The sequence below is a fragment of the Gobio gobio genome (assembly GCF_949357685.1).
Source record: "Gobio gobio genome assembly, chromosome: 9".
NCBI classification, from domain to species: Eukaryota; Metazoa; Chordata; class Actinopteri; order Cypriniformes; family Gobionidae; genus Gobio; species Gobio gobio.
Window position 1 is genome coordinate 46,995,919 of NC_137115.1, and position 15,152 is coordinate 47,011,070.

At 37.3% G+C, this 15,152-nt stretch overlaps 1 protein-coding gene across 2 annotated transcripts; it reads left to right on the forward strand.

Annotated features, from left to right (window-relative positions):
- Nucleotides 1–604: 604 nt before the first annotated feature.
- Nucleotides 605–14,327, forward strand: LOC307131375 (arrestin domain-containing protein 4-like). Of its 2 annotated transcripts, XM_079824984.1 has the most exons (9): nucleotides 605–988; nucleotides 2,456–2,701; nucleotides 2,835–2,901; nucleotides 4,681–4,828; nucleotides 6,464–6,566; nucleotides 9,626–9,882; nucleotides 10,041–10,200; nucleotides 11,438–11,589; nucleotides 13,691–14,327. In XM_079824984.1, the coding sequence occupies exons 2-9, from the start codon at nucleotides 2,464–2,466 to the stop codon at nucleotides 13,709–13,711; spliced, it is 1,146 nt and encodes a 381-aa protein (XP_079681110.1). In that variant the 5' UTR covers nucleotides 605–988; nucleotides 2,456–2,463; the 3' UTR covers nucleotides 13,712–14,327. The 2 variants fall into 2 exon arrangements, with proteins under 2 accessions (XP_079681110.1, XP_079681111.1); XM_079824985.1 differs by lacking the exon at nucleotides 2,835–2,901 and having other exon boundaries at nucleotides 643–988.
- Nucleotides 14,328–15,152: the final 825 nt, after the last annotated feature.

The following is a 15,152-nucleotide window of genomic DNA, read 5'->3' on the forward strand; positions in this document are numbered from 1 at the left end:
TCAGCTGTCATAAAAGCCTCCTAACACTTCATATTTATAAACTCATATCTCAATCTTTCATCCATAGTGACGGGACATTTTGGCAAAAGCTTTCTCTGGCCAAGTGACTCATATTCTGACCACACATTACAAATGCTCAGCCCCGACTAAACACGGCACTGTCACACAAAAAAGAAAAAAGAAAGAAAATTGTCGAGCCACGGTACAGTATTTTTTGGAAAGCAGGGCATAGGTGAAGGCCATGGGCTAATGGCAATGAGGGATTTGTCAGTCATCCTAACATTTAATAATCCCTGGCTCTCCATTTTCTGCTGTTTGTTTATATTAACCTCTGGTTGAACCCACTTTAGAGGCAGCCTCTGTGCCAGAAAGTTCACTGAACATTCAGCATGGAAGCGGAGAACATGTCATCTCGAATCTATTAGCCCACAGGGGAGATTGCAGCAGTCCACGCACCACACACACACACATACACAACTCACATACACTCTAGGTAAGCTGCAAAACCTCACATTTCTGTACTGATGGCGCCTGTAACTGAGATTATTGCATTCAACGACCTGATTCTGACCTCCCTTTTTCGCTCATGCTGAATAATCCTATCAAACAATGCAGAACATCTAACTGTTACTGCTTTCTACCGCACTCGGTACAGTTCTCTCGTGCCATCGTGAATGGGTTTAACAGTCTTGCTTGTATTGCGTTTGCTTTCTAAGTAAATTAGAATGATATCAAATGGCTTTAGGTAAGCAACTTATTTCAAATTGGATGTTGAAACTGGAAAAACGTGTTTTCCTCTGGATTACTTTTGTTATTCGGAGTTGTATTAAGATAGAAAGTAGTATGTATGTATTTTCAATGGCTCCATGTATTAATATTGAGAACATAATGCAGTAGACACAGTGTTGTGTAGGTTTATATACTGACCATTGGGTGGTGATAAAGAGAAGACACTTCTGCAGAGGAGAATATCTTAGATGTCCACAAGGTAGGTTGGATGTTTGCTGATCCAAGATAAGTATGGTGGTCGACTTAACAGATTAAAATAACATCTTATCCTGTCAATAGAACAATAGAGTTATTTGCTACTTGCATCTCAATTGGAAAGCCTTGTCATCCATTTAAACCTAACTAATTTATTTTAAAACAAACTTTAATGACTGTAGACTTGTTTGAATAGACGTTTATCAGTGACATTGCATATCAAAATCATACTACGTCATTGGTAAATGTAAAATAAAAAAAATGGTAGTACCGTGGTACTTTTTTTAGGTGAAGCCAGTGCCCAAAAGTGCATACATCAGAGATTTCTGTTCATTTGTGATGGATATCTTTACAGAAAGTGGTGAACATGAGTAGGCTACAATTACAAACAGCAGTGCAGCAAAATGAATATACTCTTGTGTTGTGAACAAGCGGGAATATAATAACAAACCTTTCATTAGCTCTGTGGATAGTTGTTTGGAAGTTTCTAGGCGCGCGTCAGTCGGAAAGGCCTCTGAAAAACAACAACAGGTTTTCCAGAATCATCTGGAACGCAAAAAGCAAGACATCTGATTGGCTGTGAGTCAGCAAATGACCAATCAAAAAATAATTTTATGTCGCGCCTATCAGCTAATATGCGTGAGCTCGACTTATGTTTTTGTTGTGTAAATGTAATTGTAAAATATAAATAAATGTTAATGTTATAAATATATATATATATATATAATACTAATTATACCAATTACTTCCCAAAATTTTATATATATATATATATATATATATATATATATATATATATATATATATATATATATATATATATATATATATATATATATATATATATATATATATATATATATATATATATAAAATTTTGGGGGGGGGGGTACTTTTATTGAATTAATTTTATTTCTTTATCTTCTTTTGTATATTATCTGTTCCTGTACTGTACACATATGCTGCGGTATTATTGTAAATGCCTGTAAATCAAGTGACACAAACATCCAGATGGGAGGGGAAAGTGCCTGAAAGACATGCAAATCAGCCAATTGCTCCATATAAATAAACACTGGGCGTGGCTTGCAAACAAGCTGAGTCGGGCGTGTGCTGCTCCAACATAGTGAGAAGTAATTGGTACATATTTTCCACTATATTTTCAAATACATAAGTAAGATTACATATAACATAATGCTTGTTTATTTATGTAGTGCCTTTTAAACATTCCTTGAAATGTGTTATGCGTATTTATAAAGTTATGCTGACATTGGCAAACATAGCTTGGTGTCATGTTGGACATGCGTTTAGATGTGTGTGTGTGTGTGTGTGTGTGTGTGTGTGTGCGTGTGTGTGTGTGTGCGTGTGTGTGTGTGTAGTATTAGTAGAAGTAGTGGTAGTAGTGGTAGCATTGAGCAACAATGAGACAAGCAATATGTGTTTTTCCTATTGAAATTAACTCTTATTCACCCAGAAATCAAGATGACACATACTGGAAAATCACTGGATTTGATTCTTGTCAACAACCAGAGAGATGGTTACTGCCCTGGTGATGTAGTTTCTGGACATATTTCGCTCAAAATTTCTGAAGCCACCAGAGTCAAAGCCATAAATGTATTACTGAAGGGATATGCTCAAGTGAGTTGGATGCACAAACGGTCCCACTGTTCTGAAGAGAGGAAATATCTCTCCTTATCCAAGACACTTTTAGCATCAACAGGTAGGCCTGCAATTACTGATGAATTTTTGTGATGATTGAAGTGTGATCTGTTGCACTGCCTTCGAACTCATTAATGTAGTAGAGTTTGAATTATTATATATTTGTATTATTTGAATTATTAATATTTGATTAGGTACCCAAAACCTCATCCTTCATAGTGGCATGTATAAGATCCCTTTTGAACTGCAACTACCTCAGAGGTAAGTTAAAGTGTTTGGGTTTTTATTGTTGAGCAGGGCCATTCCAAGAATGGGACAGAGTTTAGTGCAAGTTAGAGGATTCGGGGCACCATTTGATCAATTCACGATCACTTTCTAAAGTGTGAGACCCGGAGGGCACTGAAGATAGCCCTGGGGCCAGTTGCATAAACATAGCCACTATGTAAAGACTATGTCTTAAAGGGATGGTTCACTCAAAATGAAAATTTTGTAATTACTCACCCTTATGTTGTTCCAAACCCGTAAGAATTTCGTTCATCTTCGGAACACACATGAAGATCTTTTTGATGAATTCTGAGAGCTTTCTGGCCCTCCATTGACTGCTTCAAAAAGTTCATAAAGAGATCATTAAACTAATCCATATGAATTGATTGGTTTAGTACAAATTTTACACGAGAATGAACCTCATTGGTTCTTGCACGTCAAGCGAACATGCTTGAGTTTCCGTTTACCAGATCTGGGGCCTGTACCATAATGGTAGTATAACAAACTCAGGGTTACAGGATTAGTTTCGAGTTGACAAAACCAAACCAATCTATTCAGGCTTTGTTGGTCCCATGATGCCGATCATCAGCTTTCTTTAGGAGTTTAGCTGTGACATCAGTAGTGAACAGCCAATCACAAGCTGTGGATCAGTGAAACCGAGATTAATTTCTCTCTTCTGCAGAATATTACATGGTTGAAAAATATTAAGAATGTAAATACATTTACACACTAAGAAGAAAAGAACTGTCTGTAAAAGAGGACAACTATAAGAAAAATCTTACTACTTCAATGCAAGTAAAAGTGATGAAGTTAGTTTAGTTGATATAGAGAGAACTGAACATTGAAGCTCACTTGTAGTAATTTTTTATAGCTTTATTTATTGATTTTAAAGCTTATTTGTATGACCTTTTATATGGGCTATTTATATTAATTTGAACAAAGTGCCTATTAATGATTGATTAACTAAAACGATACATGTGTAATTGATTAAGGGTATAATAATTACATAAATGATATATAAATCATTCAAAATTATTATTATAAATAAGCATTGTTAAAAGCCAGACACTTTAGTCTTTAAAAACCATTTGCTATGTAGTGACTTTATTGCATCAGACGTGTCACTTTACTCACAGCTGATTGGTCCAATTTCAGTTTGATGTGTTATCCAGAACATAACCTGCCCGTAAGTTACTATGGAGATGAACACTGCTAAAATCCAAACCATTTTAATGGTACCTATAACCCAGGATTGGCACAAATTAATCTTAAACATATCAGGCTAGCCAGCTAAGCTGGCTTCATGGTATAGGCCCCTGATGTGTGAGTTGATGAATGTTTATGTGAATAAAAGCCTAAATAAAATCTGTTAAAGCGATCGTGTCTCTTCAGAAAAATTAGGGTGAGTAATTCATGAAATAATTTAAATTTTTGAGTGAACTATCCCTTTAAGAATTTGTCTGTTCAACTAGCAGTTAACCACTTATTTTTCAGATTCAAAATAGACCAATCTAACTTTTTATGTAACTGGCTTTAAAAAAGTTATGACCAGTCTTGAAGAAAAATAGATGACTAACTGATGACAAAGACTAGTCTAAGCAGTTTATGCAAATGACCACTGGTGTTACGGATATTCTGTATTACTGAAAAATGGATTGTGTCTTGGCCTAACATAATTATAAATATTAAATGTATGGTATATATAAGTTGTTGTATTAATTGCAGGTGATCCACCTATAAGAGCACTGACACTACAAATCTTGAATTGTCTCCTAGCCCCTTGGTTTCCTCGTTCTCTGGAAAACATGGCCATGTTTACTACATGGTGCAGGCAGTTTTAAAAAGGCCATTTCATGAGAATCAACATGTTTGCAAAGATATTTGCATCATCAATCCTATTGACGTCAATATGCCAACGTTAAAAGTGAGTATGTCTTCTGTTTTCCTACACATACCCATTTTGAGGTGTGCATTCAATTGACAATTTACTATCCCATGAGGCCATGGGAGAGGAGTTGTGAATAGCAGTCAATGATGTAGCTACTGTTGCTATAGAGATCATAGTACATTCTAACTTATCATAGTACATCGTAGTACATTCTAACTTAATTTATACTATACACATGCTGTTTTAATGGCCGCAACGTTTGTTCCTCTTCCAATGTAGTACCTACTCAGACAGTATGGAACTTTAATGCACCTGATAAGTTCACCATCAAACCGGGGGTTCGGTGCACGTGTGTAACGTTACCGAACGGTTTCCGAGTACAATCTTTAACAGTTCACAGTCGGCTTGTTTTAAGCACTGAACACACTTCGATCCGAGTTCCCACACGAATATATTAAGTATTCAGTCCATTTTATCACGAAATTCAAACGATAAATGCCATTTTGACGCTCTATGTGGCGTGACTGGTCACTGATCACAGTTCAAGCGGCCGCGCTATCTCTTACTAAAGAATAAACATGAATGACCCTCTGAAGGTATGTTGAGGATGCATTACAACTTACTGTCATGTATCATATGTGGTGTAATCGCTAAATCAGTGTTTCAACGGTGGTAAGACCTCAATATAACTGCTTGTAAACTAAACAATGTCATGCAACGTTAACGTTAGCATCGCATTTACCTCAGTTAGTCATTTAGTGTCCACAGAATTTGATTAACTAGAAAAATCAACTCTTTCACTAAATATATGCTCTATATTAGCCTATATATTCATTATATTCTACTGAACCTGTTAGTGATGTCTTGATTATTTCATGCATGTTAAATAAACCTGTCATGAAAATGTCAGACACTGTGTATAAATGATTATATTTCAACAACGAATTGGAGAAAAAAACTATTTTATAATTAGATTTAGAAGTTAATGCAAAAACTGCCTTATGTGAAGTTTACTTGTTTGCATACAATGTTTTGAGTGTTGATTATTATACCTAAAAATAAAAAGGCAACTGAATTTAGGCTAATAGTTTGAGCTCTGTTGTTAACCTTTAATATTAATGTGCAAGTAAGGGCTCCCTATATAATTTACAGCAATATCTTCAATAAACTTTTACATATATTTTAATTCATTCAAGGGCAGATACTTTTCTTATTCAGTAAACCACTGTTAAATATAAAAAATAAATAAAAAGCAATTTTGTAAAACTGCTGTACCGAACCGTGATTTTAAAACCGAGGTACGTACCGAACCGTCAGTTTTGAGTACCGTTACACCGCTACTGTCAGTCTTTTATTTTTTGTGTCATGCGTCACAACACTTCCTTGAGTTCCAGGCGTTTCCGTGTTGTAAATAAAATCATTTTTAAAATATTAAATGTGTCATTCTCTTTAAGTCACGCTCAGAAATGTGTAATTTGCATATTAAAATCACAAAAAAAAAACGAAAGAACCCCACCCCCCCACACTTTTTTTTTTCTCTGAGGAGTTTGCAGGTCTGACATAGTCAGGACAGCAAAATAATAAGGCTAATTATTTAGATCACTGGATGTCCAATGTAAAATCTGAAGCACTGCATTAGAGAACATCCTCCTGACCTTGTTGTCATTACAGTCTCCAGTGTCAAAAGCCTGTAAGAAGATAATCGGCTGCTGGATCTTTTCTTCTGGTCCCATCTCACTGTCTGTCAGCATAGACCGACAGGGCTATTGCAATGGTAAGATAAATGGGTGATAGATGGGTGTGTCAGGATGATAGTATTTGAATATTGTAGGTTTTTGCTCAACTAAAGGTAGCTTAAGGTAACCTAAAGTTGAGCAAAAGTAACAAGAAGTTTAGGGTCAATAAAGAAAATGCTATTCTTTTGAACTTTCTATTAATCAAAGAATCCTGAAAAAAATGCTTAATGGTTTCCATGTTTCTTGATCAGCAAATCAGCAGAATTTGGAAAGATGTGTGTGAAGTAGGGATGCACGATATATCGGCAACATATCGTTATCGGCCGATAAATGATTATTTTTGATGTTATCGTTATCGGTCCAATAAGAAAATTTGACCGATATAGTCAAGCCGATAGATAATGTATTATTTCCTTCAGCTGAGACGGACGCGCTTTCCACCATGATGGGTTTGAATTGCTCTAAATATGTTTGGAATCACTTCGAAAAGGAAAATACAGTTATGTGCAACATGTGCAGCGCAAGTCTTCTATAATCTACATCAAATGATAGAATAGGCTGTAAAAGAGCGTTGTGTTTCAGCGCGTTTGTTGAGGGAAGAGCGCGCCCACGGAGTTACACTTCATGACGAGCACAGTCAAGTTCGCTTGTGCATTCACAGCCTTTTGTGCCATTGTACGTTGTAATATTATATTTATTATTATTCTGTGTATGTAATATAATATAGGATGCGTTTGGTTGAGTTAATAAACGATGCAGTAAAGCACTTCCTTGTACCGGTCTTTAGCTTCAGCGCGCGCCCACGGAGTTACACCTTCATGACGAGCACAGTCAAGTTTGCTTGTGCATTCACAGCCTTTTGTGCCATTGTAAGTTGTAATATTATATTTATTATTTTGTGCATATAATCCCATATAGGATGCGTTTGGTTGAGTTAATTAACGATGCAGTAAAGCACTTCATTGTACCGGCGCGCGCATTTCAAACAGAAATGCACAGCATTAATAACTACTGGGACTGTCCTATACATAACACTGCAATGAGAATATTTCTGTTATAAAACGTAGTGAATTCTCTGGGTTTAGTTGTTTTTCAGCGCGCTGTTGTGGGAAGCGTCAACAACGCATTCTGACCAGCACAGTCAAGTTCGCTTGTGCATTCGCGTCATTTTAAGCATATGTAAGTCGTAATATTACTTTTTTGTAGTATAAACATCTGATTAAAGTCATATAGGATGTGTTTGGTTAAGTCAATAACCCGCAGTGCTTCACTGTACCGGTGATCATCTTCAGTTTCAGCACGCTCTCAAACAGGGGAAGAGCATCCACAGGAGTTATAACCCTTCACCTATGCGTGATTTTGTGCTAATATAAGTTATAATATTATATTTATTTTGTATAAATATCTGATTGTTCTCATATATGATGCGTTTAGTTGTTAATTAAACTTCTAAGCGCTTCAGTTTATGGTTGTTCGTTCATTCTCTCCAGCTTCAGCGCGCTCTCAAACAGCAACATTATTCCTAATAGACTAGACTAATATTACAGATGTTTACTATTACTGTAATATTAAACATATTTTTTTTTTCAAAAACACAGAAGCATTATCTTTTATAATTAGCACTTTTATTGTTCTCGTATCATTTCCATCAACAATATGGTTTGATTAAAACCATTTCTTTATCGTCTGTGCGGAGGTTATTTCATGCACTTGCATTCTGATTCTTTATTATGCAGCCTAAGTAATGCTGTTCAATTACTTGTTTGCATTATTTAGGTATATTATTTTTATTTTTTAGACAATATAATTTTTGGTAACATTTTACAAATAAGGTCTCATTTTATTAATGCATTAACTATCATGAACAAACAGAGAGCAATAACCTTTGTTTCTTTTAGTAATAAAATGTTTGTGTTTTGTAACAGTCAATTCACAGTTCATACCTAATGTTAAAAGACACAACTTTGGGTCTGAATATGTTGAGATTAACATGAACTAAAATTAATAAATCTTGTTGAAGTATTGTTCATTCATTGTTGGTTAACTAATACTAACAAAAATTAAACCTTATTGTAAAGTGTTAAAAAAAAAATGTTGGCCATAGGAGTGTAAAATTAATTTGAAAAGGTAAGGAATCTCACACTGGTTCAAATAGGCTACTCTAGTGTATAGGTTTGATTTATGTTGAAGTGTTTGGGACATGGCTTTTAATGGTGAGCCTTTTGTTTTTGTAATCAGGCTCTCAGAGTTTATTAAAATTTGTATTTAGATTTATCGGCCAATATATCGGTTATCGGCTTTCAAATATTAAGAATTATCGGTTATCGGTATCGGCCAAAATGTTCATATCGGTGCATCCCTAGTGTGAAGTGATAAATCATAATGAAACGCAAGTTGCACAGTGATCCTCCAGAGCGGTGTCTTAGAATAAATATATACCATAAATGTATATATATATATATAATATATATACAATATATACCGAAAATATAACCATAAATGCATCTCTACCACAGTGAAGCATGGAGGAAGCGCTGTCATTGTGTGGGGAGACTTTTTACCTGCTGGTATTGGTGAGCTACTTCACTGTGAAAAGTCATATTGCAGAATGGCTTGCTTCCCACAAAATGAAAAGTTGTTTTCTAAAGAAGATTGATAGGATGTTATTAAGACAACGCTCCTGCCCAAATTGCAAAGACAAACAAGAAGTGACTTGAGAACAAGCCCATCAAGCTCACGTTTTGGCCTGGTCAGAGACCAGTTTTGAACCCTATTGAGAATATTTGATGTCATACTAAGCTCAAACAAACTGGGAGACATTTTACTACTCAACTGTTTAAAGCCATTAGCATTGAGAGGAACAAAACTGACTCTTCTTCCTGTAAAAGGCCCATTTTTTTAAAAACCGTTTTTAATAAAATAAATGCTGCCTTAGTGAGCATAATAGACTGTTCAAAACAGAGCATGTTCAAAAACACGTTTTTCGAGAGAGATATGACCGCTTAGCAATTTTCTTCCATTCTGCTGCAATAGCAATATGATATTTTTAATAATTAGCTTCTCATCGTGTGACACTTTTTTTTATCGTCTTCTCTAGGAGAATCCATCCCAATCTGTGCTCTGATTGAGAACTGCTCCTCTCGTCTAGTTGTGCCAAAAGCTGTGATATACCAGATACAGACCTATACGGCCACGGGTAAAACAAAAATCATCAAACAGGTGGTTGCCAGTGCTAGAGGAAATGTAGTGCCGTCTGACTGTTCCAGCAGGTGGAATGGAAACACACTGAAGATTCCTCCAGTTATTCCATCCATTCTGAATTCAGACATCCTGAAAGTGGAATACTTGCTTGCAGTGAGTAATAATTTTATGATAATTGTATGAAGGATGTCTTTATTTCTCATATTCAATGCTATCAGTCGATAAACTGTACTAGCTAACATAGCTATGTATTTAAAAACACCATTATATGAATCTTTGTTCTATATGTTTCTATTGTTTCTCTGCTTAAGGTTATTGTTCAGATACCAGGTGCCAAAGATCTAGAAGTACAGCTTCCACTGGTGATCAGTACCGATGGTCTTAGCAGTCAGAGCTTTAACATGAGCAGGCGTTCCATTGTAGACATGAGCTTGCTGTACCCCACGTTTACCCTACCAGATGTACCTGAAGGTATGGTGCTAATTTAATGATGTGATAAATGCAGTTTATGAACTCTGCCAAAAAAAGAAATGTCCTCTCACTTTCAACTGCTTTTATTTCCAGAAAATATATATAGCATTATATATGCATAATTGCATAATTTATACATATTAGTTCACATATACAGGGAGTGCAGAATTAGAAGAGATAAGAGATTTAACTCAGACTGAAAAGTCAAAAAGTATTAAATGCCCATGAGAAGGATGCAATACTAATGCAATACTAGACATTGCAGTTAAGGCATGATCATTGGACAGTGAAATGCTCGTTGGGTCAGCAGGATCTGACAAAAACAGGTGGTGAAGAAAAGACACCTGTTAACTGCAAAAGAATTAAGAATTAAGGTGAAGAATTAAGGGTGAAACCATCAGGAACCCTTTAGTCTCCAGCGCCACCATTTTCCAGAGCTGCAACCTACCTGGAGTCTCCAGAAGTGCAAGGTGTCAGGATCTCAGAGACTTCAGTTCTTCAATCCTGAAAAAATGACCCCCACTAGATAAGAATCACAAGCTGAAGTGTTGTAAAATACATGAAGCCTGCTTTTTTATAGGCTTTATAGGTTTTATAGGTTGAGTATGACTCTTGAAGGACCAGCACCACATCCTCTAGTACCACTGTTTGAAGAATTCATCTTCCAGAATCTGGCAGTACGTTTTGGGAGTTCATTTTTAGTCCATCTCTGCAAAACGGACTTCAGGATGGACTAAAATGAACTCCCAAAACGTACTGCCAGATTCTGGAAGATGAATTCTTCGTCCCTCCAGAGAACACGTCTCCACTGCTCTAGAGTACAGTGAACTTTACACTTGGCGTGCTTTACACCACTGCATCCGACGCTTTGCATTGCACTTGGTGATGTAAGGCTTGGATGCAGCTGATCGGACATGGAAACCCATTCCATGAAGCCCTCCATGCACTGTACTTGAGCTAATCTGAAGGCCATATGAAGTTTGGTGGTCTGTAGCTATTGAATCTGAAGAAAGTTGGTGACTTCTGTGCGCCTCAGCATGCGCTGACCCCGCTCTGTGATTTTTACGTGGCCTACCACCTTGTAGCTGAGTTGCTGTTGTTCCCAATTTGCTTCCACTTTGTTATAATACCCCTAACAGTTGAGTGTAGAATATTTAGTAGTGAGGAAACAGTGTAAATAAGTCAGAATGCATGAAATGGCATTAGACATCCCCTTTATTGACCATTTCTCTGACAGCCCCGCCCAGCTATGCAGAGGTTGTGTCAGAGGAACAGTTTAAAGAGCACAGAACTTTTTCCTGCCAGCCACAACCGGACTGGCTGTTGGACGGCCCAGCAATCGCTTACATTCAGCAGTTTCGGCTTCAGCCTCCTCCCTCTTATTCAGAGGTCAGTCATTTCTTTATTGTTCCATTCTTTCTGTTACACCTTTAATAGTGTCTGTGTCAGGGCCAGGGGTGTCTAAATTTGGTTCTAACAGAGCACTGTCCACTGTACTGTCCTGCAGAGTTTAGCTCCAGCTTGCCTCAACACACCTGCATGTAGCATGCCTAGTAAGATCTTGATTTGCTGATTCAGGTGTGTTTATTTGGGGTTAGAGCTAAACTTTTCTGGGCTGCATTTCCCAAAAGCATTGTAAGCCTAACTGTATGTTTACACAACACCGTTTCCAATTGAATTTACATGATGACGGCGTTTCGGGGGCCTGAAAACACAAGCTTTTTAAAATGGGTTTTAATGTCCAAGGTTTTGAAAAGTATGCCTTTACCATCTCCATGTAAACAACAAAAACGTGATTCTTTGAAAACTGACATCATGCGCATGCGTATTACATGTTCACAGGGTGTTTCTTGACAAAGTGACATTGCCAACTACTGGCCTGGAATGTATAATACAGCCTTTTTAGTTATTTCCGCAGATCCATGTGAACGGGGATCGGTTTGACAACTTTTTCATCTGTTTCTAGTACATCATTGTTGTGTAAATGTACCCTAAGGGTGTACTCATACTAGGCGCTCTGAACCGTGCTTAAACGCATTTGATTCCCGAAGCCCGGTTCGTTTGACAAGTGTGAGCAATCCGTTGCGTGTCCTGGCGTGGTTCGTTTGGCCGGCCCTGGCCCGCTTGGAAGAGGTGGGCCAGAGCACGGTTTGGTTGGGCTCGAGCGCGGTTTGCACGCAGTGTGAGCGCTAACCGCGCCAGAGCACGGAACCGCTGTACGCTACTGTCATTATGACAGCAAACACCAAACTATTACTACTTGGATACACTTTTCGAGTGTAATCAAGTATATTTAGGTTTATAACAGTGCTGGTTCTCAACTTATTGATGAGCATGAATTGTAGTTTGCGAGTAAAGCTGCAAATTCCTTCATCAAAGTCAGCTGCCTTCGTAATAATCTTCTGGTACGTGCAGTGCAGTGAAAAACGCAGCGCAGCATAAATGATACATCTATTAGGCTGTCTTTTAGCGAAATCGCTTTTCTTCCTGTCGTCTTCAAAACAAAAAGTTGCATTGTGAATGACATAAGCGTGCTCCGGCCCGGTACGTTAACTGCAATGTGAGTGCAGGCCAGCGAGGGAGTGGGGAGGGGGGACAATCACGCTCGGGCACGGTACAAGGCAACTGTGCCTAGTGTGAGTACACCCTAAGTTGATCGTAGAACAATTGCCACCAATGGTCTCTACGATCAACTTAATTCACATCGCACAGACAAACACCAACAAACACGTTTACCCCAGTCCGCATCTGTTGGCATTTGTTTTCACCTGACGTTCAATCAGCATTTGTCGGTGTCTGTTGGGGCAGTGTGAACACAAGTTATTTTTCATAAAATTCTAAATCCAACGGCCAACTTGTTTGTTGTAGTGTTGTCAAAAGTACCGACGCGATACCAAGTCGGTACTAAAATGTAAAAAATGTGACGCTTTGAGCGCTGTTGAGCTGGAATCGTAAACACCTGACTGGCCATAGTGCTTACTCATCGGATGTGTCTGTGATTGGCTACATTGAGCAGCGCACGGGAGCGTTTGCAAGCACACGGAGGTTTTTAAATGTGTTTTGAAAGCGGGAGCGTTTGAAAGCACAAGCAGGTGTCGACCAGCGGACCGGTAGGCTGATAGGTGCCTGCATTCAAACGCTCCGTGTGTATCTGTGTAAGCGCTCTGTGAAAAGCGTTATTGATGTATATTTATAACATGTTTTTGAAGCGCTGGTCATTGTAGCCAATCACAGACACTGTGATGTTTAGCTGTTTACAATTCCGCTCAACAGTGCTCAAAGTGCCACGTTTTTTACATTTCAGTACCGACTTGGTATCACGGTTGGTACTTTTGACAACACTAGTTTGTTGGCGTTTGTCTGTACGGTATAAATTGGCCTTTAGGCTTACAATGCTTTTGGGAAACGTAGCCCAGGACAGTGGCCCTCCAGCAGCAGGATTGGACACACCTGGTCTATGTCATATTATCAAGCCTTTTTCACATTGCAGATTTACCCAACTGAACACTGAGCTTTTCGTCAAATTTCTTTTGTGGAGAAGACCAAAGAACGACCTTGCCCCTACACTATAGCATTTTCCATTTTCCATCTTTTCTTTGGATTGTGGATTTTGTAGATTGCTGCTCTTATTGGTCAAATGTTTGTTCTGATGAGCACATCATGATTAATCTATTACTTTCTGAAGGGTTTGTTTTTGTACTCATCTGTCTGTTGTTGTGACAATTTCATAAAACTCTATAGATAAACTTATAATTGACTTTATAAATCAATCAGACAGACACTTCCCATCTGATTGGGCTGTTATTGGCCAGAATTAAACTGCAGTGCCATCAACCTAAAGTCTGGCTATGTGAAACTATTGTGATTGGTTTAAGAAAATAATAATTAGAATTTGTAATCATAATCATAATGTATTTCAAAATATTGTTTTTTTTGTTGGGTTTTTTGGTAATCAATTGAATATGATGCACTGAACTGTTTATATTTTGAGCTGCTGCTTTGAGTCCAGGTTGAGCTATCTGGTAAATGATCACAAAAATGGTGAATTAACTGGAATGCAGTTAACTGGATTTGTGTTGGGTTTCCCACAGCATTATAGAGCTTAATAAAATGATTAATTTTTGCACAACTGATGATCTATTGGCTTTTCTGAAAACATCTACTACTTTTTGTACGAGTATAATGTAAGCAATTAACTGAAATGCCCAGCTGTGGGAATCAAAATCTGGGGCAGAAAGATTAGAATTGCATGAATAGGTGTTCATTCTTTATTCGGTGTCAGATGTAAACATACTGTATATGATACTGATGTTAAAATTAACATCTGGAAAATGTATTCAACAATGAGTTTCAGAAAAAGTGCACAAGTTTAAAGAAATATCCACAGCAACACTTTTCACAGTTACATGAACTATAGCTTTATTGAATATTAGTATTAATTATAATAATTACACTGAGTGCAAAATAATTATAGATAGATGAGCGTTGTAAAACTAAGTCTTGGCAAAGCTAACAATTTTTGCTCCCAATCTGTGCTTTACATCTGTTTACAAAATGTCATACTACTGTCCCCTCAGAAGCAAAAGAAAACATCAACCAATCTGATAAAATGCTATTACTGAAAAATACATTTTCCGTAATCATTATTAAACATACTCACTTTTCCCCCATATACTGCAACCAAATTAGCATAAATAGGATGAAGACCTACCTCACAATATGTGTATTTACAGTATTTAACATGCTGTGTCTCATTAGTCCCATAAAGTGGATTATTGGACTGGTGGAACCACCTGAACTCAGAGTGCCCTGAACCCAAAGAGATATATCGGGTGAGATCACGTGTGAATGTGCAATATTTATAAGAAGTGTGAATTATTTAGCATTTGGCAGTCACACATCCAGTTGTGAAATGCATCATTGATTTAAAAAAAAAAAAAAAAAAAATGAAG